This window comes from Amblyomma maculatum, chromosome 2 (assembly GCF_055883805.1).
Source record: "Amblyomma maculatum isolate TAMU_Amacu chromosome 2, ASM5588380v1, whole genome shotgun sequence".
Classification (NCBI taxonomy): Eukaryota; Metazoa; Arthropoda; class Arachnida; order Ixodida; family Ixodidae; genus Amblyomma; species Amblyomma maculatum.
Window position 1 is genome coordinate 161,808,072 of NC_139345.1, and position 26,120 is coordinate 161,834,191.

The 26,120-nt window shown below is 43.4% G+C and overlaps 1 protein-coding gene across 1 annotated transcript; it reads left to right on the forward strand.

Moving 5' to 3' along the window:
• The first annotated feature begins 11,938 nt into the window (after positions 1 to 11,938).
• Positions 11,939 to 25,249, forward strand: LOC146200316 (carbohydrate sulfotransferase 5-like). Its single transcript, XM_084592328.1, has 3 exons — positions 11,939 to 11,948; positions 13,194 to 13,732; positions 23,954 to 25,249. Exons 1-3 carry the CDS (start codon positions 11,939 to 11,941, stop codon positions 24,422 to 24,424), a joined length of 1,020 nt encoding a protein of 339 aa, XP_084448454.1. The 3' UTR covers positions 24,425 to 25,249.
• The last annotated feature ends 871 nt before the right edge of the window (positions 25,250 to 26,120 follow it).

The following is a 26,120-nucleotide window of genomic DNA, read 5'->3' on the forward strand; positions in this document are numbered from 1 at the left end:
GACTGCAATCAAGCAAAGGATCAAGCAGGGTTTCGGAAACGGAACTCCACTATCGATCATATCCATACCATCAATCAGGTGATAGAAAAATGCTCGGAATAAAACCAGCCCTTATACATAGCATTCATTGATTATGAAAAAGCATTTGACTCAGTTGAAACCTCGGCGGTGATGCAGGCATTGCGAAATCAGGGGGTAGACGAGCCGTACGTGAAAGTGCTGGAAGATATATATAGTGGCTGCACAGCAACCGTAGTTCTGCATAAAGAAAGTAACAAAATTCCCATAAAGAAAGGTGTTAGGCAAGGAGACACAATCTCCCCAGTACTATTCACAACTTGTTTAGAGGAAGTAATCAGAGACTTGGAACGGAAGCAGTTAGGGATAAGGGTAGATGGAGAATACCACATTAATCTGCAATTTTCTGATGACATTGCCTTGCTAAGCAACTTGGGGGATGAACTGCAAATAATGATTGATGACCTAGACAGGAAAAGTAGAAAGGTTGGTTTGAAAATTAATATGCAGAAGACTAAGGTAATGTTCAACAGCCTCGGGAAGGAACAGCCGTTTACATTAGGTAGCGAAATACTGGAAGTAGCAGGCGAATATGTCTACTAAGGACCGCAGATCCGGACCATGAAAAGGAAATAACAAGAAGAATAAGATTGGGATGGAGCGCATTTGGCAAGCACTCGCAGACTATGACAAGCAGCTTACCGGTATCGCTCAAGAGGAAAGTATACAACAGTTGCATCTTGCTTGTACTCACCTATGGGGCTGAAACGTGGAGGCTAACCAAGAGAGTTTTACTTAAGTTGAGGACAACCCAGAGGGCTATGGAACGAAAACTGGTAGGGGCAGCATTAAGAGATAGAAATCGTGCAGAGTGGGTCAGAGAAATAACTCAAGTTACCGACATTCTAGTGGAAATTAAGAAGAAGAAATGGACATGGGCAGGACATGTAGTGCCAAGAGAGGATAACCGATGGTCGCTGACGGTAACAAACTGGATTCCAAGGGAAGGAAAGCATAGCAGGGGGCGGCAGAAAGTTAGGTGGGTGGATGAGATTAAGAAGTTCGCAGGAGTCAAGTGGATGCAGCTAGCACAGAACCGGGTTAAGTGGAGAAATATGGGAGAGGCCTGCGCCCTGCAGTGGGTATAATCAGGCTAATGATGATGATGATGCTGAATCTCCCAAGTTACATTGGCGATCTGACCGAGCGCTCAACTCACCGCTTTATGGGGTGAGTTGAGCGCTTTTCAGCTTTTCAGAGAGCAACGCCGAGTGTAGGTCGATAAAAAAACGAGGAAACCCCCAGAAAATTATGTCTGGACAATGACGGCTTCTCGCAAACTTTGCCTCAGAAAGGTATGCCTGGGGGGACTTGCAGTGTCATGGCGGATAGTACGTTGGACTGCTTGGAAGAGACGACAGCTCCCCTCCAAGAGCAAGTGTGATTAATGACCAAATAAATAGAAAGCGCGCGGCAGAGGAGGGCAAGGTCCTAGTCGGGATGGTCGCAATAGACATACCTAGAAAAATATTTTTCTAGGTACGACTGAAGCAGTCTGTTAAGCCATTATTTTTGAAGCGAGTAGCACTAGAGAGGTTGGGCGGAGTGGAAGAAAGCAGTAGGTGGTTGATTACTACTGACAGAAATGAGCGGCCCCAGTCTATAACAACAGTAGAGGAGGGTCATTCTTTATGTATTTGAAGAGAAAGTCGGCTACATCAGGACCGCAGGTGGTTGGCCACGGATGCGTGATCGCCTACATCGTGGCATAGTCTGCGGCCATGGCAATCCAGTTATTCTCAATGGTGAACTTCGGAAAGCCGCCAAGAAAGTAGAGAAAAAAGCGATTGAAATGGTCATATGGAATATGAACCAGTTGTAGAGTACCAGCCGGAAACAAGAAAGGTTAGTTTTTGCCTTTTAATGGCACATTTTTAAAGGTCCTGTTCAGCAAGAAGTCCGGTGACTGCTTCGTGAGCAAAAAATCACGAGATGGTGCATCCAAGTGGGAGCTGACATCTGACATACACTTGCACCGGCTGCAAGTAGGTTTGTCCGACATTACGTTTGAAAGGAGCTGCTAACTCAGGTATTTTTCGTGTGGATGAATGATATCAGAATGAGCACGCCAGGACCGTTGAATCCACAGTACCCCTAGGCTACTCAGGCATGTTGATATGGTTTAGTTAAAGCAGCGTATTACATATCGGGTGGCAGCTTACGGTATCGCGTCATACACTTAAACACGGAGCTTATTAGATGTCTTCCGCAATTTTTACTTGAGTCTGTTACCATTTATTATGAATTATCTCAATATACTGTCATGTGATGAACAAATTCGGGAACACCAGAACGCCTTATTGCTACTGCAGTGCGTGCGACTTTTCATAGTTTTCGTCGTGTTTTGTAAACGCAAGATCAATTATCTCAATTTACTGTCATGTGATGAACAAATCCGGGAACACCAGAACGCCTTATTGCTACTGCAGTGCGTGCGGCTTTTCATAGTTTTCGTCGCGTTTTGTATACGCAAGATCGCAAAATGTTTATGTTCACAGGATTCTAAACACCGGCAAATCATGAGTACAACTCTCACTTTCAGTTTAGTCTTTCAGCCGTGGCGGACACTTTGTGACCTATGCACCATGTTACGCCAATCTATCAAATCCTCCACTAGAAGTCGAATATCACACAGATTCAGCTGCAATGCCTCCTGGATGCCATCTAAACATCGCGTGATCTGCCTATCCTTCTGCTAGGTTCCTCAATCTTTTCCAAAATCAAGGGTTTCTCCAATGACTCCAGTATTTTCATGAGAAGACCAAAGTAGCTAAGCTGTGCAGCCAGGGTGTATGTTCGCCAGCATCGACCGAGTTGATCTTCTGTATATATAAGAAACTCTCTAGCGTATCCTCCAGCATCGTAATTCAAAAGCGTTAAGTCTTGTGCGATAAGCCTTCTTGCCAGTCTAACACTCGGATCCATATATCGCAACTGGGATAGCCATAGCAGAATTTGCCCTGATCTTGGTTGGCAGGGTGAAGTATCTGCTTTTTACTCTGCGGTCGCGCCTACCCATGGCTTTCTTTCCAAGAAGCAGCCGTCTCCTAACCTCAGGACTGTAGTCACGTTCCGAGGTAATCTTGGAGCCAAGAAGAAAAAATCCGTAACGACTTCCACTCGTTCTCCCTGTAAGTTGCAAGACTTCATTGGGTAATTTGCGATGGTCTTTGTCTTCTCAATGTTCAATTGAAGACCAAACGCCTCATTCTCTGCTTTCACGGGAATTAGGAGCCACTTCAGCTCTGCTTCAGTTTCTGCAATTAAAGTAGTACCATCCGCATATCTAAGGTTGTTTCGTTTTCCACCAATCTTTCTCTAGCTGAAGACTCGTCCTGTCCGGAATTCCTCACGATACACTCAGACTATAGGTTAAATAGCAGGGCGACTCACTCGTTTAACAATCGGGAAGCAATCAGTAAGGCCACGTTCAATTCGGACTGTAGCTTCTTGTCCTTGATACAGGTTAATCAGGAGACCGATGAGGAGATCTGGAACTCCCATCTTTTGGAAAGCTTTCCGCAATCTGGTATGTGATTCGCGTGCAAATTCTTTCGCATTATTGATAAAACAGAAGTAGGTGGGTTTCTTGAATGTTCTTGCTTTTCCCATGATCGAGCGAAGGTTGATCATTTAGTCTCTAATTCCTCTTCCCATTCGAAAGACAGCTTCCACATCTGGTACCTCCGATTCACGTACTGTTCAGCATCGCCTTGCTAGCATGCGAAATAAGTGCGATCGTGTGGTAATTGTAACAATAATTCGCACTGCCTTTCTTTGGAATAGGAACGTGAACTGCCTCCTCGCAGAGTTTTCCAAATTTGCTGACATAATGTATGCAAACCTTTAACTGCGTCATAATTAAGATATTTGAGCAACTCTTTTTTCTTAGCAACCGTGGTTTTAGGCCCATTCAAAATTATGGTTAGGGGTTTCCGGCTCGAGATCCGGGATCACAATCTTTTTATGTTGGCTTTGCACATACCGGTTGCTCTTCTACAGTTTTTCTGGGTATTCTAGCCATCTCTTTTTTATCTCTGAGGCGTCAGTGATGTGCCTTCCTTGTTTGTCATTTATCACGCATAGCTTAGCACAGAAGATTCTTTTGGTAGCTTTAATTGCCGTATGCAGAGCTGTTTTATTCCTTACTTGGTACTGTCCTCAACTTTTTATTACTTGTGTGTTCAGAAAGTTATCCTTTTCTTTTCTTGCTATTCCCTGCAAATCCGCATTTAGAATCTTGTATCTTTCTCTCTCACCCATACCTTTTGCCATCCTTGGTTCCTCGGCTATTTTGCAATGCTGTAGAAATAAGGAATGTAATTTGATCCAAATCATACTTGAATAGCCTTCTAGCTTCCTGCACTTTCTACAATTGAAGTTTAAATTTGGCAGCAAGCAGCTGATTATCAGTGCCACAACCGGGCGCACGCATTGTGTTTACTACTTTTACAGCGCTTCTCGATCTCTGTCGGCAAAGAATATATAAATCTGATTCCTAAACAGACCATCCGGTGAAGTCACTGCGTACAGGCGCATCTTGTGCTGTTGAAAAAGAGTATTCCGTATGGCTAGGTTGTTTTCTTGACAAAGCTTTATTAGCCTCTGCTGAACTTCATTTGGCTCAGCAAGCCGAAACATGCCTTTAATACCGGATTGCCAATACATACTTTAGGATTACAGCCGATGATGAGAAGTAGGACATCTGATAATGAACTGTAGTCCAAAAGGCATTTCAGGTCAAAATAGAATATCTCGATATCACCTTCTTCATTAACCGCGGCTGGTGCGTAGACTTGGATAACTGTTCTGTCAAAATGGGGCCTTGGGCCCGAAGTGAAATAATTCGGTCGTTTGTGGGGTTTTACCCTAGCACTGCTTGCTCACTCTTCTGTTGACAGTGAGAGAAACCACATTTCTTTTTCTGGATTCGTGCCCACAATAAAAGACATAATGGTCGCCGGAGTCACAACTTCCATTCCGGTCCTCTTGAGCACACTAATACCCAAGATATTATTGTCCAATCTGTCCGTTTCTCTTCCACAACATCCAGTTTACCTTGCGCCATAGATCTCGCGCTCCATTTTGCGAGTTGGTATATAACCTTGTAGCATCGGACTTTCCTATTGCAGCCAAACATATCCACAGCTGAGCATCCTCTTGAACATAACCTAGCTGCTTCATCCACCCCGACATTACTAGGAATCACCGTTTCTTCTTCCTCAGTAGCATGCGGGATGGATTTCAACCTAGGAGGCTTGTCATTCCAGCGCCATACCATTAGAGCTTTGGTGATTGGCCATTGACGTTTCCTGGCAAAAATAGTGGAATAGGTTGCTATGATTTCTCTTGTGGATCAGATTTTGCCAGAATGCTCTCCCATGACCTGTATGTAATGGGTGGCCCTACACAGCATAACTCATGGCTTCCTTAGATTTCGCAAGCCGCTCCGCCCCGACAAGGCAATGATCCATGGGGGTACAGATCAAGAGGAGGAAATAAAGCAGTTACAGTATCTGCAGTACTAATGTAGAAAACTTTAGCTCCTGCAGAACGCCTTGACATCACAACGTGCTCCTCATTCTTCTCATTCTTCTTGGTCAACCCTTGCACTGCATGGCTGCTCTCTGCAGAGTGCCATTCCGTCCCATGTGGCCGTGAATTTGCGCGAAGTAGCGCATACTCAGACCGAGCTGGAAGCGATGCCCCGAGCCGACTCTTCCAATGCTCGACCGGGGCAGCCTCTGCAGCGTTCTAGAGCTGCACCTGGCGACATCATGCATCGCCTGTGCTCGTGCTACTTCGCTTCGATACACGGCTGCGGTTTGCACCCGGGCGTTTTCCAGAGAATCACCAAGCTACATCGTGTTCAATTGAAGAAGGGTCGACGCTGTTCCTGGAGATTAAATAATTATTTTCAAAATATTATACAGATGGAAAAATTACCAATTATTGCGCAACACTCGTGGCGTGTGTAATAAACAAATTGTTGAGACAATCTTGGGCGTCAAATTGATTGATTGTTTTTTGGGAGACACAGCGGCAAACAGAATTTCGTGCCTTTTCAGCCCCTTGCCGCTTAGAAAGGCATGCTTCGCAACTTTCTTTCTGCTGTTAGGAGCCTTTCTTTATTCTGTCCATAATTAATCGTTATGCATATTTGGGCACGCATGCGACGTATCAGGATAGAATAACGGGTCATGTACACGTTAGGAATCACTCTGTATGTTGCGTTTTTCCTCCGCTGCCTCTCAAAAGTATTTTGTCTTGTGTTCCGCTTTCTGTGTTGTATCCGGAACCTTAACGCATGCCTTATGTTTTCAACAAAATGCTTTATTTCTTGTGCAGCCCCGATGAATTGCGATTTGTCCACTTGTGGATGCGCTAACGTTAATGGCCGCGCTGTCAAGGAATTACATGACATAATCGCCGTTGTGAGCGAAAAAAACTCTTGGGCATTACTCTTGTAGGTTGTAGATGTAGTTGCCGGTAAATGGGCGGGAAAAATAGATCAGCGTCTTTTTGACCTGATAAGACCGCACAAATTGGCAAGATCAGTCGACTTGGTTGGTCTTTATAGAAAAGGTAGTCGAATGTTTCGGAACGATTAGATCCCAATACCACTTGTAGGTCGCGGAAATACGCGCATGCCGCTTAGTTAAGCAGGTTTGTATGATTGAGGTAATTTAGGAGTGTAAGCTAATTAGTTGCTCTACAGAATAGACCTTATTTAAAACCGGTGCCCCCTTGCGCCGACTGCGCGCGCTTCCGCCACATTGGGGAACTCTGGGATACAGCATCAGTACTGTCACGTAGTGGTGACGAGGTCGACGACAGAAATGAAGGGTCAATGAGAAACAAACGTGCTCGTCGGTCGTCGAACAAAGAATGCCCGTCGCTCTCGTCAACGCTCAATTTAACGGCTGCACAGAACAATCTAGATAACGTCGCAAACAGCTACCAGCACAGGCTGGAACATTGTGGAAAGACACACGAGTGGCCGGAATCTTCGAGATAGATCTCGGTGAATCTTGCGCTACAACAAAACTGATAAAGGTGTGGCTCGTGACATCGAGCATTAAAAAACAAAGATTACGGAACTGATACGCGATCCAGAATCAGAGTGATAAGCCTGTATGCCGGCGGCTGTTAAAAAACAACAAATACTGTTTTGAAGGTTTCGCGGCATTACTATGGCAGTTGGGATTAGTGATGCACAAGTCGGAATTTATCGTCGTTTAAGACACTCAAAAATTTCTCTACACCTTTATGTACACAACAACTAGCTATGGGTAACCAGGGAAGCGAAGTAAGGGCACCAGATTCGTAGATTTTTGTTATTTTGCAGCAATCCTTGGCTCATGTGTACCATGCACGAAATGAGTTTACATAAGACGTTCGCAGTGGCTGTAGGACATATATTGAGAATAATAGCCACACGTATTCTATCATTGCATAGCTAGCGCGAGGTAAAATTGCTCTTTACTAGTTTTAGGACTCAATTAACTGCCGGTAATTAGTTAATAAGGAGTATTAAGTGCAACTCTATGCTATATATTTAAGTCATATATCTTTGGATAGTTTAGGTCTTGTACAATTGCACGAATGAAATCATGTATATATTATTTTAGCTGTTCACTAGTCAATTATAACTAGATCGAACCTTGCACAATAACAAGTCATATACCGCTGGATAGCTTATATCAAGTGCGACTGAGCTAGACTAATTGTAGCGCTCAGTTAATAGACGTTAATTAGTTAAGTGTGATTACCAACATATTTGATTACTTTAGCGAACACATGGAGTAGAATCCAGTATCAGACACTAAATAATACAAAAGCCATGTCAAACTAGTAATATCGCATGCTAACAGAGCTAGTGGGTACGTAGTTTGGCTAAAAAACCGACAACAGAAATTAAACGGTAGAACCTAATGATACTCTTTAGCAGCATATAAGGAAACCTAAGTGCCCAGGTGGGATTTTTTTTTTCTCGCTGGGATCACTGGTCGAGGTCAGCGGGAAGCCACTGTCAGGTATTTAGTTCTTCTGGAGAAGAAATATTGAAATGTGTATGTGAGATCATTGAAAAAGTCCGAAACGTGAGCTGTTTGCTTATCTTTTAATTTGCAAAGGAGCACTCCGTGGTCTGCTAGCAGTTAAGGCTTAGTGCGTCAGGGATCAGCTAGCCGTTTCTCACACGGGACAAGGTTTGTGCCTGGCGCTTCGGCTTCGTGCACTTGTTTTTATTCTTAACGTGCAATTTGGTTTTATAGAAGAATTACGCAATTTTTTGTTTGCGAAGTGTCACATATGAACGGTTTCAAGCAGAGCATCAGTGAGCCCGGCGCACACAGTCGCGTAAATCCGTCTTCCATAGCTGGACGGGAACCTGGACGAAACAGAAAGGTTCACGCATCACTTGTTCGTCATGATTTCGCGCTTCAACCGTAAAATAACAAGGTTGCCGAGCCGAGAAAACCACTCATATGTTCCACTCCAAGCAATACGGCGACCATAATCCCCCCAAATGGCGTCGATTTCTTGCTTCGGTTTTCTTCCGGAGGACGGCAGCAGTTTTTTTTAATAAGGGTAAGTTTTAAAAAGGGTAGCAAAGGGCATTTGCCCAAACAAGAATCTTTAATATACAACGCAGACGGGAGGTTTCAGCGCTGTAGCGTTTAGCTTGAAGGGTAGGACCTAAATTTCCCGCAATAATTTCTGTCCACCATTCAGTACAGATTTTCATGTTAAGTATGAACGATGGCAGTAACATTACATTAGGATCTCGAAGTATAAGATCACTTGAACAGATGCTAAAATTTTCTATTACGTTTGCTGTGTATACGCCTTTTTCAGGGCCCACATGTTGACAGCGAAAATAATGTTTGTATTGGCCGCGCTACTAACATTTTCCTATCTGGCTTATGTGTGCAACCATTTGCACGTTTCTGAGCATGGTAAGTGTTAAAATATGTGTGACAATACATTCCGTCTGTTAATTAACGCCACTAAAATCTTTTTGGCTTTGTAGTTGTTCTCTGTCAGTGGCTGTCAGAAATAAAATTTCATAGAATATTCTAAGGGGTTACATAACAAGGACATTATAAGCACCTTATGGGGCTGAAACATGGAGCCTAACAAAAAGGGTTCTACTTACGTTGACGGAAACACAAAGCGCTATGAAGCGAAACATGATAGTGTGTAGCATTAAGAGATAGAAAGCCCGCCGAGGGAGTCAAATAAATAACTCGAGTTAATGACATTTTAGCGAAAATCCAGAAGAAATGGGCATAGGCAGGGCATGTTGTGTGTAGTGAGGATAGCCGATGGTCACTTAGGTAACAAACTGGATTCTAAGGGCAGGAAAGCAAAGCTGGGGTGGCAGAAAGCTAGGTGGGCGGGTGAGGTTAAGACGTTTGCAGGGTAGAGTGGATGCAGCTAGCACAGGTCCGGGCAAATTGAAGGAGTATGAGAGAGGCCTTCGCCCTGCAGTGGGTATAGTCCGTTGGATGATGATGATGACAATCAGAAACCAGGTAAAGCACGACATATTTCAATTTTTTTGTATTAGGTTTTTGAGCTTCAATTTGGCATTTCAGTGCTTTGCTCTAGTACAATTTGACGAAAGGGCTGATATAGCTTGGTTCTATGACGTATTTTACTACGCAATCTCTACTATTCGAGGAGCAACTTCGAATTTCGCATTGCTTAATCCGAATGACCTAATTAAGTGTAGGTGTTCACCGAAAAGTGAGGGAGGCACTATGGCTTCCTCTCCCCCAAAACGCGCATAATTAAAAAAACATACAAACTCACGGAATGAAGAGCTGGTATAACCTTCAACTAATTAGGCGTAAGTGTCCATCCAAAAGCTAGACAGATATTGTGCCATCGATTTCCCCGAAGAATTTTACAACAGAAAGTTGGTGCTCTAGGGCCTGTCGAGTCTACTTTAAGGGAAAGCATTAAACACCCTCCATTTTCAAGCGGTCCCACATTGACAACCTTGCTAAACCATGAAAAACTAAGCATTATCAAGCTCTCGCCCGCATCAATAGGTTCAAGTCATGTTATCGATGCCCTCCCCCCTCCCTTTTTACTTTTCAGAATTTAGTTTACTTTAGAGAGCATAAAAGCTTAAAACTTTCAAATTAACACTGAAATAAAACACATTGCTTCGCTAAGGTGATGAAGTTTAATTTTTAGCGGTGTGATGCTGCTTTAGGAAATGGATTCACGTACTTTTGAAAGTTAGTTTAACGAGGATGGTATTTTTAAATGCACAGCTGGAAAGAAACATAAATAAATGGGCAAATAATTTGAGAGTTAGTTTAACGAGGATGGTATTTTTAATTGCATAGCTGGAAAGAAATATAAATAGATGGGCAAATAAATTTGGAAAAGCAATGTTGGCAATGTCGTCAAGAAGCTAAGGAAATTGAACCAAAACAGATCAGAAGTATTGTAGACGTTCCAAATTTTTGAATCTGTTGACAGACACAAGCCACCTGTATGGAAGGCCAATAATCGAATAGTATGAGAGCACGCTTCCTAGTTCCTGGTTCATGTTCGAGAAAAATGGGATCCGTTTATTTGTAAGTGTAACCTGTTAACGTAAAACGTGCGTGAATCAGGTAAGGATTTGAATATTTGTTGCTTTATAATAGTAACAAGTGAAACAGGTGATACCGAGGGGAGCATCACCAGGGGCTGTGTTATCTGTTCATTTTTCATATCATTTTACGCCTCCTCACGTAAGGCAATGTCATACGAAACCAGTAAGCGATTAATCACAAAGGTCGGAAGGTAACGGGTCTCTACGTTATAAACAGGTTTTGCCAGTGCCACAAGAAGAGGCCATTACTAGCTTCGATACGTAGGCCAGTGACAGCGGTCCGTTCATCAATTGATCAAGGGTCTGTCCGCTTTGCAGAAGCGATTGTTGAAAGTCATAGCTGCATTTCTCAGAAACATTAACCAGTGTCACAGGACTAGCTGGAGTCCCTACAGAATAAGGATCGCAACCGATGCTGCCGAGACATTCGACACGCCAGGTTTTCAGCTTTCCACTACATTGTACCCGAAGGATTCTAATCGTGGGCGGGAAGGATGCTCTAGAATCTTCACGGTTGAACACGTTTATTACCAGTGCCGCATTAATAACGAGTGCCAGAAAAACTGTGGTAATAACTAGTTTTAAAATGGCCAATTTTTCTTTTTTCTGCTATGATGTTTTCTTGGTAGATAAAACACATGCAATTAAAGGCTTGGCTTCTAAGCTCACCTGGTTCTACAACGTGGTTGTTCCTCAGGTTTCTAGTGGATTTTGCCTGATAATATACATAACAGCAAAATATATGCTGTGGTTCCAAAGTGGCATATGTGGTAGTGTACATATATCTAGGAAATAAATTTCTGGATGAAAATCTATATCGTATAACATAGTCGCTTGTAAGGTAAACATATGTGACAGTATAGTATTTTTCTCAACATTTAAAAAAAGGGTGCCTTTGAATGAGTTATTATAAAAAACGAAAACTCAAGAGAATTAAAATGAACTGAAATAAAAGCTTAGCAGAAAAGATTCTAACATCGGCCGAAAAAACTATAAAGATCAATGCTCCGCACACAAGAGTGGCTGAGTGACCACACTGCTGCTATACTATCCCCGGGCGCGCACGCTCTGATAGTGCCCTGAGTGACTTCACTCTTGGATCAAAGCGAGCGGTTTTTGTAATTGATGTTCTAATAGCGTGGGACTCAGATGTTCTGGTGCTAATGGTTGCCTCGAAGGGAAAACAATAGCAAAGTTTGCAAGTTCTCTTTCTTATAGCACTGGCACGAAAAAGCATGCGCCATGGTAGAAGGTAATGCGACGATGTAAAGTTGTCAATCAATGTAATGATATGCACAAAATTGTGCTGATAGGCAATTTCCCGTTCAAAATGCACTTGTACAAAATTTCTGTGTATGGCAAAACTGAAAACCCCTAAGGTCGTTACAGTTTATATTTGGGAACACAGCGCGGAACAGGGCGCAACACAAGAGAACGAAGGTAGACAGGACGGAGCGCTGAACTGACAACTTTTATATTCGAAAGAAGGTGACCCGTATTTAAGCGGTGCCTATTTTTGCTTTCAAATGTTAATCTCTCTTTTTTTGGTTATCGGCACTGGAGATAACTTTCACGCAGCAGAAATTATTTATCAGAGCTTATCCCTCTTAACATTTTTGTTGTCTTTGGCCAATTCTTCCTAAAAGAAAAGTTTTTTCAGCAGTGTTTTTCTCCCTGCATTGATCACGTGTCCTGATAGGCACCGCTTAAATACGGGTCACCTTCTTTTAAAAATAAATGTTATCAGTTCAGCGCTCCGTCCTGTCTACCTTCGTTCTCTTGTGTTGCGTCCTGTTCCGCGCTGTGTTCCCAAATATGGATTTGAACCAACTAGCCCAACAGCAAGTGTTGCGTTAAAGTTTGTTCAACGGAGATGGAAATCTCAGTTCATTTCTTCTAAGTCACACAATAAAAGGAAATCGTCGAGGTTATGTGTGTTTATTTAAGCATTTACGTTTTGGTTCAACCATCGTCAAGGTCGTCATTCACGTACAAAAAGACCAAACTAAAATATTTTGCATATAATTTTAAATATCGACTATGATTAGAGAGAACAGGGCTATTCTTAATCCCAGGAGAATAAAAAGAAACACGCGCGCATTTATTACTAGCGCAGAGGCCTGATTCACTAAGGCCAGAGGTTTGCCCTACTCCAGTCCGCTAGCGCCATCTCTCTTACCTGCTCGATTGCTGTACTGTGCCAACATCTTCGTCGCGATTGTGAGTAGCAGGGCTACCGTGAACGACGCACTAAATGTCCTCAAGCTACAAAACCACTCGAGCGACGAAGAGGTAAAATTTATTGTATATGGGGTATTCTCGTAGTGAGCTAGAGTTAGGAAACAGCAGTGTCATGATGCAGCCCTGCTCTTGCTGCTAACACTTCCCAGTTTTTAAGCGCTTTAGGTCCGCCTGTGTGAAAGTGTTCCTTCAAGGTTACTATCAGTAGTAGGCAACCATAGACTGCCAAACCTAGATTTTTATTTTCTCACTTTAGGTCAACATGCACCAGAATACACCAAGACAGAAAGCGCTGAAAAGATACCGGCGATCAACCTACCTTCCAGTGCTTATTTCGGTGACGATTTCCTCGACTCTACGGTTGAGGGTGATTTACCGGCTGCTTTCCAAGACACGCTCAAGAAGTACCCAATCGTGCCTTTGTCTGACGTGAAAATTGTGTTTGTGGTGACGTACTATCGAAGCGGTGCATCGTTTCTGAATGAGTTGCTGTCGTTGCCAACCAGGACGTTCTTGCATTTCGAGCCACTCGGGCTATTCACAGTGAGTGGACGTATTCGTAACGGTAGGGAAGAGCACGCCTTGCGGTTGATCGACGACCTGGTGAGGTGTCGAATGGAGAACGTCCCTTTATACACGGCGTGGCTGGAGAGCAGTGGCTTCTATAAACGAAACCGATTCCTGTCAGATGTGTGTGGTGAAGGACAGTCATGTACATCGCCGAGTCACATGTCCGCGCTCTGCTCCCGATCAAGTACACAAGTGTTCAAGTTCTCAAGGCTTTACGTTGATCAGGTGAGTTTTTCAACGCCATTTAATAGTGAGTTGCCTAGGGCCTTTTCCTGAAACTACGTTACGTTTTGATGCCTGAATTGGGTATAAAATACCTGATAATGAAAGAGCGCCAAACAAGAAGGACCAGAGGAGGAGGATAGTCCGTCGCCTTTTGTTCTGTTTCATTAAGAATTGAAAGTAACTAGCCCCACTCAGTATTTTGATACAGTTTAGTCACCAATCTGTCGGAGGTTATAAGAATTCATGGTAAGTAATATTTCTGTTCTAAACTCCTGCATCGTTTTGTAAGGTAATAATGCATGCTTGTGAAAGTTCGTCCTGACAAGGTCTTATCGTTAAAGAGTTTCGCTAATGCATTTTATGTCCTTTTTGCGTGTGTGTTTTCTTCCTTTTTTCCTTTTATAGATTTTCCGCCCCTGTAACAGAGGCAGAGCCCAAATAAACGACAGTTGTAGGTTCAGCGCTTTTTCTGTCTCCTATCGTCCGCGTCGTATGCGTGCACCGATAATGTCTAACAACCATGCTCAAGCGTCTAACCTCTCCTGATAGTTTTCTTCACAAAATAACAAGTTTCGTCTGATGTGAAAGAGGCGGCATTGAAAAGAAATCACACGAGGCTCTACAAAAGGCAAAAAAGTAAAGAAAGGACAATCGAAGTTGTACTGCCCCGATAGGGTTGCGAGTCCCAACTAATAAAGGTGCACTCTCCCTGGAAATGTATACCCTGTGAAAGGTTAAGAAAAATGACGGACCACTCAATGGGGTTAGGCGAAGTGTGAATTAGATCACTCAGGATATCGGTTCCGCTTGTGTGCCGGTTCGCACGTACTCACCAGCATACAGGGGTTATAAACCACATTATGTGGGAAACCATCAGACGCAAATAGGAGCTTAGGTTTAACGAAGGCTCACGAGCGTTGTGCATATGATACAAGCGATCATATAGAGACGACTTATAGAGAACTTGGTAGTCATACGGACTTAGTTTTATCGGAACCTCGTAGTAAGCGATCTAGCCTTACTCCAGATAAAAATCGAAACTTGATAAAAGTGACCTTTGAATAAAAGTCACTTGTGGACATCTGCTCTTTGAAAGAAGGCGCTTTCAAGCCGCTTTCTTAGCTCTCCAACAAACGGACGTGGTCCTGGCCCGAACACTCTCTGAGTACAGCCGCTTTATGAAAGCCATTACAGCGATATCAATTCAAACTTTCAGCTAATGTGGTGATAGATCTCTATGCAACTTTGCTTCTGAACAAGAAGGAAGCGGTGAAATGACCGCAACGTATGTGTTTGCAGCATGTACTAGATATATGTTCCTTGTATGTTGCCTCAATGCTTGAGATCTTTCCCCGTAACCAGAAATAGCCCTTCTTCGATTACCACTAACTGTTGGCTCGCATAAATGTGCTTGGTTGTTCGTGAAGTCAGCATGCAAGCCACCTCTAGAAACATACTTCGTGACGCATCAATAGGTTGCCAGGCGTTGACTAGACAAACTTGTACATATTTCAGGCACAGGAAGAAACGCATGCTTTCTGTTTCACGTGTTAGATGAATTACCACACGAAGAGAAAATGACACTAAATCTCCAATTATGCCGTTAATGGCTGGTCTCTTACGTAACAGAGTCGGCGCACTTGAAACGAGGGTGAATGTGTGGTAGTTGGATAGTGACAAGCTGGCCAGTCAGCGGAAGCAGCCAGTGTGCTGCAGTGCTGCGCGGAAGCCAGGCCTTGGTTCCAGGACGCCAGTGGACAAGAAGGGAGGGAGGGAATCTGGCGCTTGTCCTAATCTGCGCCAAGATGACCAGGTGTACGGCTGCACCCAGGTGTCGTTAGGCTGCTGGCGAACCAGCCTCGGATACGATAAACCCAGGATGGTTAAGATGCGTCCAGCGATGCGCATCCACGTCTGTTCTCCAGCCATGTGTTCTTCGCTGTAGTGGGCTTCTCTTCCCGCACACAGCCGCACGCCATTTGTTTCCGCTGCTCACAATACGCTCTCGCGATCACAATCATCATAACCGCCTCCTTTTTATTACGGTTTCTTGCATATGATCTAGAAACGGCGACGGCGAAGAGGAGTAATCAGTAGATTCTAGACGTCCACCAGTGAGAAAACAGATGGATCAGTCACATGCAGTTGTAAGTTTGGAGACGAATCCAATTAGGTTCTTGTGGTGTAGCGAAAGAATAGCCGTGCCTCTTGGCGACTTACAGGATATGATAATAAGACACGCAGAGAGATGACAAAGATGAAGTAAAGAAAGACAAGCACCCCTTATTGAAAAATCTCGCATCCCTCCAACCCTGTTTTTATCGGACATTTAAGTTTCTCTTAAATTTCCCACCGATGTGAACCCTCCATATAAAGTTTAAAAAGGTTTATATCGAACCGGTATAACTATCTGACCGGACAGACGAGGCTGGTATGGAGCTTATACATCACAGGGTATCTACGGTATGCAAGTCCAAGAGGACGAACGGGTTCATTATTTAGGTAATACAGGACATTCAGCCATTTCTTACATGCGCCTATGGCTGACATCGGTTCGGTGTAGATCAGAAATCCGACGGGCCGCCCAGGCATGTAGCCCATATCTTGCACATAACATGTTTATTTGTAACTCCAAATGGATCAACTCGTCCTGTATAGAATTGATCGCGAACATAATATTTGCGTTTCTGAACTGAAAACGAAGCGAATAATGAAGTTCATCCAGAGTGACAATGCCGGATCGTACTAGCGCGATAAATAAGCATGAAAACACACACAGTATACCTCACAACTCCTGTGTACCTGTGAAATACACTTATTGATCACATATACACCCAAGACATGAAGCATGGCATAGAGGTCTGCCCTAACAAGTACTCGAGCGCATCGCATTGCTTTGAGAAAAACTCGGCAACGCGGTCGATCTTCTTGAGCAGCTTCTTATTTGTGGTCCAAGAAAAGCCATCAACGGGATAATGAACGTATCTTTACGCATAGGAAAACAAATATCCTAGAGCATAGCTGAAAAATGTCGCTGACTATAGCAATGTCCACACATAGCGGCATATCAGGCCCCGTTTCTTTAACTATTTACATATGCAAGACGTTTAGTCGTAAATGTATTCACTTTTATCTCTGCACCACTGGCAGCGTGTGAATCTAAAGATGCAAAATGACGCGCATTAATATATATTTGTATAACCGTTACATACATTCATACATTCTCAATCACAGTAAAAACTTCCATCCTAGACAATTAGGATATTGTGTTGTCTGCGTGCAAAAATCCGGTTCGTTATAAAGATGCGGGAGATTGATAGCCTCTCGCGATAGCCAGAATTAAACTTCAGAGAATTTAAAGTGCCATCGCTGAACTACGACCATAATTACTGCCGCTGAGAAAAAGATAGCAAGTGGGTAGTAGATAAGGTGAAATATTTCTGCTTCAACGAGAAGTCACCGTGGTATAGTATTTTGAATGCCAGCTTGCACACGAGGTTTTAGTTTTATTTTTCGATTTTCAAGATGTAATTATGCTGTTGCATGACATTGCGAAGTGTTTAAAGCCTAAAGCTTCTTTTTGCTAGAGGAGCCATGGCCACCAACTCATATAGGCTATTCTGCGACTACAACCCCACCTGGTTTCATGTTGGATGAGCCTACTAAGAATTCGATATGAAGTTGATGCAGAATTTTCCGCTATACTTAGAGCTGGGTACACTGCCAATGTCAGAAAATGATGGCTGGTTTGTAGTTTGTGGGATTTAACGTCCCAAAGCGACTCGGGCTATGAGAGCCGCCGTAGTGAAGGACTCCGGAAATTTCGACCACCTCGGGTTCTTTAAAGGGCATTCACATTGCACAGCACACGGGCACTTTGCTTTTCGCCTCGAACGAAAAGCGGCCGCCGAGGCCGGGACTCGATCCCGCGTCTTTGATCACAGTAGTCGAGCGCCGTAACCACTGCACCACCCCGGCGGGGCATGTGGTAAAAACCCGAACTTCAGAGACAACGAGAGCAGCAACACAGTTTTAGTGAGGATGAATCGGCACTGGATTAGCTTAAAAGACGGTATAGTGCTAAAGAGTGACGGGCACAAACAACATAGGAACCGAGCGAGTGTGAATGTGAGGAGAGTCATGATGCTTGTTCACGCCAAGAAGTAGACCTGGATTAGCTTAGCAAGGCGTTATATTCGTACTTTGTCAAGACGGATAAAAGAGGTGCGGGTTAGTAAGATGTGTTGCCCCAGGGCCGTGGTATCAATTGCTCTTCCCTAAGAGCTGCACGAAGCCCGCATCACCGACGCAGCTGATGAAACGCCGCAACTGATAACGTCATCTTCCCCAGAGCGCTTCGTTGGACACAACCAATGAATGCTGCGTTAATTAGTGTACTTCTGCGAAATACGCTCGTTTCACGGTAATATAGCCTAGATGATACTTTTGTATTTGATGATACTTTTGTATGTTTTTCTTTTGTATTTTGATGTATACGTTTTTCTCTATTGAATAAAAAATAACTGGTACGTTCATCTCAGAATAATTATTCTTTTTCACATTTCTTAGATGTCGGTAGTTGTATTTACTTTGAATTAATTCACAGATTGCTGCGCATATCAGTTGCAGGTATACTTAGTGCAAGTGTTACTACTGAAAGGCATGGTTTCCTGTCTAGTTAGTGCGGTGCGTAGAGAATGGATATTGAGAGGAAGTTCGTTTTTTATGCTACATGTCGGTGAGTAGATAGTCCATGTCTGCTGTCAACTTTTCTGCACAAACGCTTCATATGGCGGCTATTGACGGCACAATCATCTGGCGTTTCTATGTCATAGCGTAAAAAAGCCGCGTCTAACTTTTAGGAGTCGGGCAATGTAATTGTGTGGATAGTGGTAGCTCTTGTCGGTAGGAAAGAGCACGCAGTGGAAGTCAGGTGGTAGTACGTTCGCGCTAGAACAGCGGTTCGGGTGTAAACTGGAACTGTACTGCAACGAGCCTTTTTAGCTATTCACGTTCAAGGTCAGCTGACTTGATCCGGCCGGACCTCCAGATCCGGGAACTGGAACACAGCATGGCAACGAGGCACGTTGGCGGCCACCAGCCCGTTATTTTGGTCGTACGCTGCCAACCGACTCGCCCGACGCCTGGTGCCAAACGACACCTCGCTACTAGCAAGCCGGCAATTGTCCCACAAAGGAACTGCGAACGCTTTGTGTGCAACAACCGATTCTGGCCTGCTGTGCCGTTTTAGCCCCTTCAATATCTGCAGCAGCCTCTTGCGGTCTTTTCCGCGAAACGCGCCAGAGCTCCCATTACAAATACTCAGTCTCGGAACTTCTCGTAGGATGTTCTGTTGTTTTGATACTTTCTATTAACGTGCCATTGTCAATGCAAACTGCATCGCCAGTATATTCGTGCTGTGTCTGGCTCCTCGCTGTCTCTATTTTCGTGGTACATGCGGCCGCATATATCATCAAAGAATGCCAGTGTGTACTTTACAATACCTGTTAAAATTAAATGAATACAAATGGCTGAAATTTCAGGAATTCTTCCCTATGGCGTCCCTCCTAGCCTTAGAAGCTTGAACATAAAATTTAGCATGAACCTATGGAATCTGCCATGTTAAGTGCTTCACACTGGTTAAGGAATCAGAAGCCTTTGTGCTTTGCGCGGCTTCAGAGACCGAGCTCCGGAAGCCGGGTTGGCAAACTGCATTTCAATGATTTTTTTCACGAGCTGCACGGTCTTCTACAGAGAGATTGATGCACGTTCGAGTTGCAACATAATGTGTTCGCGCGATTGCATTTTGTGCGCGCGACCGAAACGTCAGTGCTCTGACGTCAACGGTTAACGCGTCACATATGATAAGTCATATTTTTATATATACTGCACTGTTCAAAGATTTTTGCAAGTGAAGGCAGTTCAAATAAAATACTGAATGTCATTTATACTCTTGGTCGCTGTTTTCTGTCTACGTGATCTTTTTGCCTACCAGGCCACACATAGATGTACACGGCAGGAACGCATGACATTTTAAAAATAAAATACTAAAGGTCGCCTACTCTTAGTCAGCAAACGTCACCACTTCAGGAACATGCCAGTTACCATCATCGTGCGAAATATTATACACATGATGAATGGGGGCAGCGGGAGAGAATATTGTTTTAACAAAGATTAAGAAAATGATGGAGCATGAGTACTATCATCTGATTGGTTTAACTGATAGAAGCAGGAAATTTATAGTAGTGTGTATGATGCTAGAGACCATCAAGGAAATCGAACGTCACAAAAAAGGGACGTGAAGAAGCCGTTTTTAGTAGCAGCTGTCAACACATCGCACCCTTTTCCAGGTTGCAGTGAATGACCTCGCACATTAGGCATAACTCCCTGACATGCATTAGCAGGAACACAATTTGGACAACGCGCACAATCCCTCACGACTCACACGTTTTATATTAATTGGAATCTTTCATCCAACCATGGAAACTACCAAATCTGTCTCCCAGAGGTATAGCGATACCTTTTTCTATCCATTTAGGCAAGTGGTAACCATGGCAAGTAGCAGCTTTCTTTTCGACGTACAGTGTACAAACATTTTTCTTGAATGGTGCAGCTCTTTTGTCTAACAAAAGTATTTTCCCCACCTCCACCTACTTCTCTCTTCTAACCTAACCAGCCACACAGACAACCGTTTCTTTCAAAATTTCTCCTTGCAACCCGCGGTGAGTGGCACGTTCCAGCCAGCTCTTCTGTGTACCGTGTGCCAAAATAGTCTATGGTACAGCTATTTCGTGTGCAAGCCCAGTTGGTCTCTAGCAGCCACCTTCCAGTGCCTCCTTCGGTGCTAGAAGAGCAAGGCAATATCTATATTTTTGAACTTTGCCTATATTAGGAAAAAACGCAGAAAAATAGACAATGATACAAAAAGGACACACACATACAGAAGAACTATGCCGCACGAAAACTGTAGTTAGATGAAGTGAAGAAAGAAGTTACGTTGGTGTGAAAAATTAGTTCTCTGTGCACCATCGTCGTTGTCTGTGTGTTTTTTTGCTGATAATTTTCTGTGGAGCTGCATTTTTTATCATGTGAGCACGCCACCTAGCTGAACAATCCATTATATTATTGTTCAACTCGGTCACTTGCCAAATATGGTAAGTGGCAGGCTTCAGGAGGCGTTTTGTGCGTCATGTACCAGCAAGATCCACTGTACGGCTCTTTCGTGTATGAACGGGCCTTCTGGTCTCTCCTTCTCTCATTTGGCCATAGATATTTGAGAAGGCTTTTGATGTGGTTGACCATCAAATATTATACTGCATGGCCTATATTGTTTATATGTTAATTTAAAGGTTGCGTATTGTACTAGGGGATTCTTAACTTTCTAGCCTGACTACGTAAATATAAGAAGCCTATTCGAATCCATATACATAATATCATGTCGAGTGCCCCAGAAAGGCTCATTCTCGGATGGTTTCTTTCAATTGTGTTTCATAAGGCTATTGCTGATAATGTTCCTGCGTGCGACGGTGCACCCATGATTTCATGGTGCATAGACACGCTCGAAATTCCTACGATGTACCTGCTTCACAGGAAGCTCTGTGTGTGGTGCACTGGTGCCGCAAATGACGGCACATGAAAAACAAATTTTCAAAACTGTGCACGTGCTCTTCCGATGAAACATTGGCAGGGGTTTAACTCAGATATGCCAGGGCATACAAAGCGAAAACGATTGTAGGCGCGGATCAGACTGAATCGTTTCTGTGTTATACTTCACGCACCTTCTTTGCAACCTTGCGTCTTTGCTTTGCTAGTCCCTCTTCTCGCACTTCGGGAGCTGACATGAATTGTTTAGCCCTGGGAGCTTTATTTTTTCTCTCGCCACTTCTTCACGGGGAGCGATGTCTGCGGGATGGGCAAGTGAAATGAATCTAACGGTCACACTAACCATTCAAGCTTAATCCATAGTATAGCGCAACAGATTTGCCGCAATCCTCAGCCTATATAGCACCGTCATAATTGTAATCATCATCATTATCATCAGCCAGACTGTAACTACTGCAAGGCGAAGGTCACTCTCATATTCCTCCAGTTAATACGGTGCTGTGGTAGAAGCATCCGATTGACCCCTACGAACTTCTCTGCCCACCTATAACTATCCGCTGGTGCTCTAAGATGCACGTCTGGTATGCGTCAGATGTGTCATAATTATTCTTTTTGCGCCTTTGGAAAACTTCGCTGGAGCCGCAAACGTAAATCTTATCAGGCTACTCGAATTAATTTAGCAACTTAGAAATTTCACATCATTTTAGGAAAGCAATATAGACGGATGTTTAGGTATCTCTCAGCTGTTCATGCAATAGCATTACCGTGTAGACTTTATACGCTGTTTCTAAGTAGTGCCCTTAAATATTATTCCTTTATTTATTTATTTTATGTTACTGCAGGCGATTGCTTGTCCCGAGAAGAAGGTATTTTACATCTATACATAAATTAAATAACAATATTATAAAATATTAGCAGCAACACAGACACAAAATACATCAAGACATCATTTTGGTAGCACTTTTTAGTTACGCTAAGCAGTAGGGCTAAGTAATAGTGCTTCTTAGCAGGGCGAAGTTATAAATTTAATAGATGTCCTAATGAGACTTGTTAGTAGGGCTAATTACTATTTTAATGCCATGCAAAGTGTGGTTGCTATGAACTGTAAGGCACGATGTGGTCCATAAATATAGTAAACCATTGAACTAAACGTAAGCTCATAAGCAGTTTAGCGGTACCGTGCCCGGCTTCCAACTAAGAGCCCACCGGCCGCCACTTTTCTGTTCTGCAAGTGTGTTTTCGTTTGTTGGAGCTCCATCGCAACAAAGACTCAATAAATACATGAGCAGCGCCGTCATCCCTATATTAGTACGTTTGGTGAACATTCACTCTATCTCTGTCATGTTTATAAGCTCGTGTCTGGGTAAAATGTCAGAAGCGATAAACAAGCGATATCCACTCGGTGAAAAAGAATTCGCATCCTAGTCACGAAGCACCATAAAACCTAATCTTATGATTCGAGTGATATAGAACTGTCATTAGAAGGTGTGGTACGGAAATATATCTCCAACATTTAACATTTTAAAGAATTCCTTCTGACTTAACCAAATATTATCATCAGAGATCAAATATGCTCTTACGAATATTGCAGCAGATTGCTTAGGGTAATAATCGAATACAATTTCCCGTTTACTGTGGGCACTTCGTTGAAATTACAAAGACTACGGTACACAGGGTTCAATACCTATACTAAACATCTTCCGTCGCTAGCTAGTGGAAGGAACAAATGAGGTACACCTTGACAGCACACATTTAAAATGTTGGCTAGACACAAACGTCTTCTATCTTGGTGTATCGAAAACTTAAAAAAAAAGGACTGCAAAGGTAGAACGGCTGAATTCGCCACAGAAGCTTCTAATAATTTTATAGGTAAACGATTATAAGATGATCTTCTGCACATTTCTGCCAAATTAGAGATGAACGCAGCTGTCGGTATGACGCATTTAAGCCATGGAAACTTCCTTACTGGAACCCTCTTACAAGAAATCCTGTTTAAAATAACGAAGGAAAAATAGGTTAAACAGAAAAGGCAATTACAAGACAGGGCAGGACGGTGCCTTCCTGTCTTTTCTCGTGAGTGTCTCTTTGAGCAGCGTATCTTGTTTCATCATGAACTAACTTCCGCAAAACGCATCCTTTTTAACCGTTTATCCTATATTTCTCCAAAAGGTCAGTCTCAGCGTAGCTATTTTCTTACTCATTCATATTATCGTTTTGCATCTACTTCGAAATATGATTCTACAATAAAGTGCTAATTATTTTGAATAAAAGCAACAGAATACATAGAATACATTAACACGGGCAACTAGGGAAGGACAACGGACAGGGGAAATATTTAATATGCGTTCCTCAATGTTTAGTTTTATTTTCGCTTCGCTATCGCTTTACGTCATTGATCTATCCTGCACACGCATCCCAACAGCTGTAATAATGAACAGTTTTGTACAATGCTCGTAATATGCGTAATATGGCGAACATTCTGCTGGTGTCGGGAGGTAATAGAGACTATTTAGTTTATTTATTTCCTTGGCGTGTCTGCGTTTGCAATTATTTCATTGTCTTCGCTTGAAAATACTGCATAGCTCTGTGTAACTAAATAAATGGTTTACCGCAACGCAGGTTACAGACTGGATTGAAAGAAATCAGGACATTGCGGACTCCGTTAGAGTGATCCATCTTGTCCGGGACCCGCGAGCAGTGTACTACTCTCGAAGGCGTCTGAAGTGGTGTACGGACAATGCGGAGTGCGACAAAGCCAGCGCGCTGTGCGAGCAGATGGCCGAGGACATGGAGGGCTTTCGTGAACTGGAGCACCGCATGAAACCGAATAGAACTCACCAAATTCGCTTTGAAGACCTTCTTGTCGATCCCGTCAACGAGACGATGAAAATCTACACACGGTTTGGCTTGGAGTACAATAGTTCGATGTCGGAGGATTTGAACAAAAAGAAAAGCGATCATGCCTCTGAGCGCTGGAAAAAGAGGCTGCCGCGATCCACAATCGGTGTGATTGAAGAAACATGCGAGGATATTCTGGAATCTTTCAAGTATGAGATCCTGGTCCGTCCACAGGAGAGCGAGCTTGAATGAGGAAACTACCCGCGGAAAATATTGCACGCAGAATAACGTGGGCTATAAATACTTCTTTTTATTTATTTAAGGCGTAATCAGACCCACAGCCGAGAATAGATGTGTGCAAAATCTCTAACCGCGTGACAGACATAACAGATTCTATTACGCCTCATAACAAATTAATCACATGAAAGAAATTTTCCGATAATAACAGTTGTTTTGCGTCGGATAAAAGGGCCATATTCTTGTAAGTTAGCATTGAGGATAGTCATGCAATAATTAGGCGTACTCCAAAATTGCTTTACCGTAACGACCTTTATCGTAAGCAAGATCCCGGATATAAAGCGAAGATCTGCGGTCTGGCAGGTCCACATGACCTCGCACGAAGCACACTACCTCATTCCTAGCATTCGGCTGCTGTTTTTAGGAGGCAGGGTAAACGTCTTCTATGCATTGAAGAGGAAGAGATGTAGCCCTGGTATACATTCACTTTCCACGGTATACAATATCCAAAATTTAACCGAGATGCGTTCCTTTTGAAGGCAGAATATAGAAACATTTCGCATTGTAACCGGTGTACCAGAAAGTGTAAAACTCTTTATCTCCATATACACAACATTCGCATCACGGTTGGTACAATGCTAGGGCCGATGTATGCAAGGACGTTGAGATACGAGCAAATCCCTTTCGAATGTTGTGTAGCACAGGCGCGTCTGGGTTTAGTCCCCTGAAGTCGTCAAAGGAGTCAGACTTTCTCTTCTTTAATGCCCACTTTTGCTGACGTAACAGCGGGCAGAAACGACTGAGAGTCATTTCTTAATCTGCTGAAATCAATGAAAGAATAAAGCCTTCATTTGATTCAAGGGATGGCTCGCGGCCAGTGTTTGAATAAATATGTAATTAGGAGGGATGCGAGTGTAGCTTCTCGCTTCTTCACTGTTCTTCAAGCTGTTTAGCGTTGCTTGCAATGCTGCCGATCTGCACGTTGTAAGCCGACATCTCTCACATACTAAAAGCAGGCCGCTGTTATTACCATAGGTGGCAATGGCATGCTCTATTGAGGTGCTTGATAGTATCTGATGTGCTCGGGTGGGCATGTCATGATGTGAATTATGCGTAATATTGTTTCTTTCTCGTGGCAAAGAAGCGCATTGCCTTATAAGATGTTTTACGTCTGTTATACACTGTTCTGACAGGTGGTGCATGCATTCTGAGTGCTTCGTGTCTACCGAGAAACCACTGTTTAGGTATGTGTGGCGTGTAGGCTGCGTTTGTTATTAGTTTGTTGAGAAATATCTCTTGTGACCAGCATTGGTGTCGCTTCATATAACCTTAGCCTGCTGTCGTGTTTTATTTTGGTGCGTACATAGTGCATCATCACTCTGCCAGGGGAGCCTTTAAAAGGAATTTCAGGCCACCTGGTTGATGCCGTAGTTGGGAAATTCGACGTAGTGCGCAAGGATGCGGGCTCGAATTCCGGCCTCGGCGGCCTCTTTTCACTGGAGGCGAGAAGCAAGGCACCCACCCATGTGGTGTGCGACGACAGTGCACGTTAAAGAACCTCATGTGGTAGAAATTTCCGGAGTCTTCCACTACGGCGTCTTTAATAGCCTGAACGGCTTTGGGACTTTAAACCTCATAAACTATCGAACCTTTAATGAGCACTGTTTGATAGAAAGTTCAGGCTATCGGGTTAGGGATGGTGTTGGGGTGA

Coding starts and splice junctions, on each gene's coding strand:
- LOC146200316 (XM_084592328.1), top strand. Junction 13,733..23,953: donor CAAGGCTTTACGTTGATCAG/GTGAGTTTTTCA, acceptor ACCGCAACGCAG/GTTACAGACTGGATTGAAAG.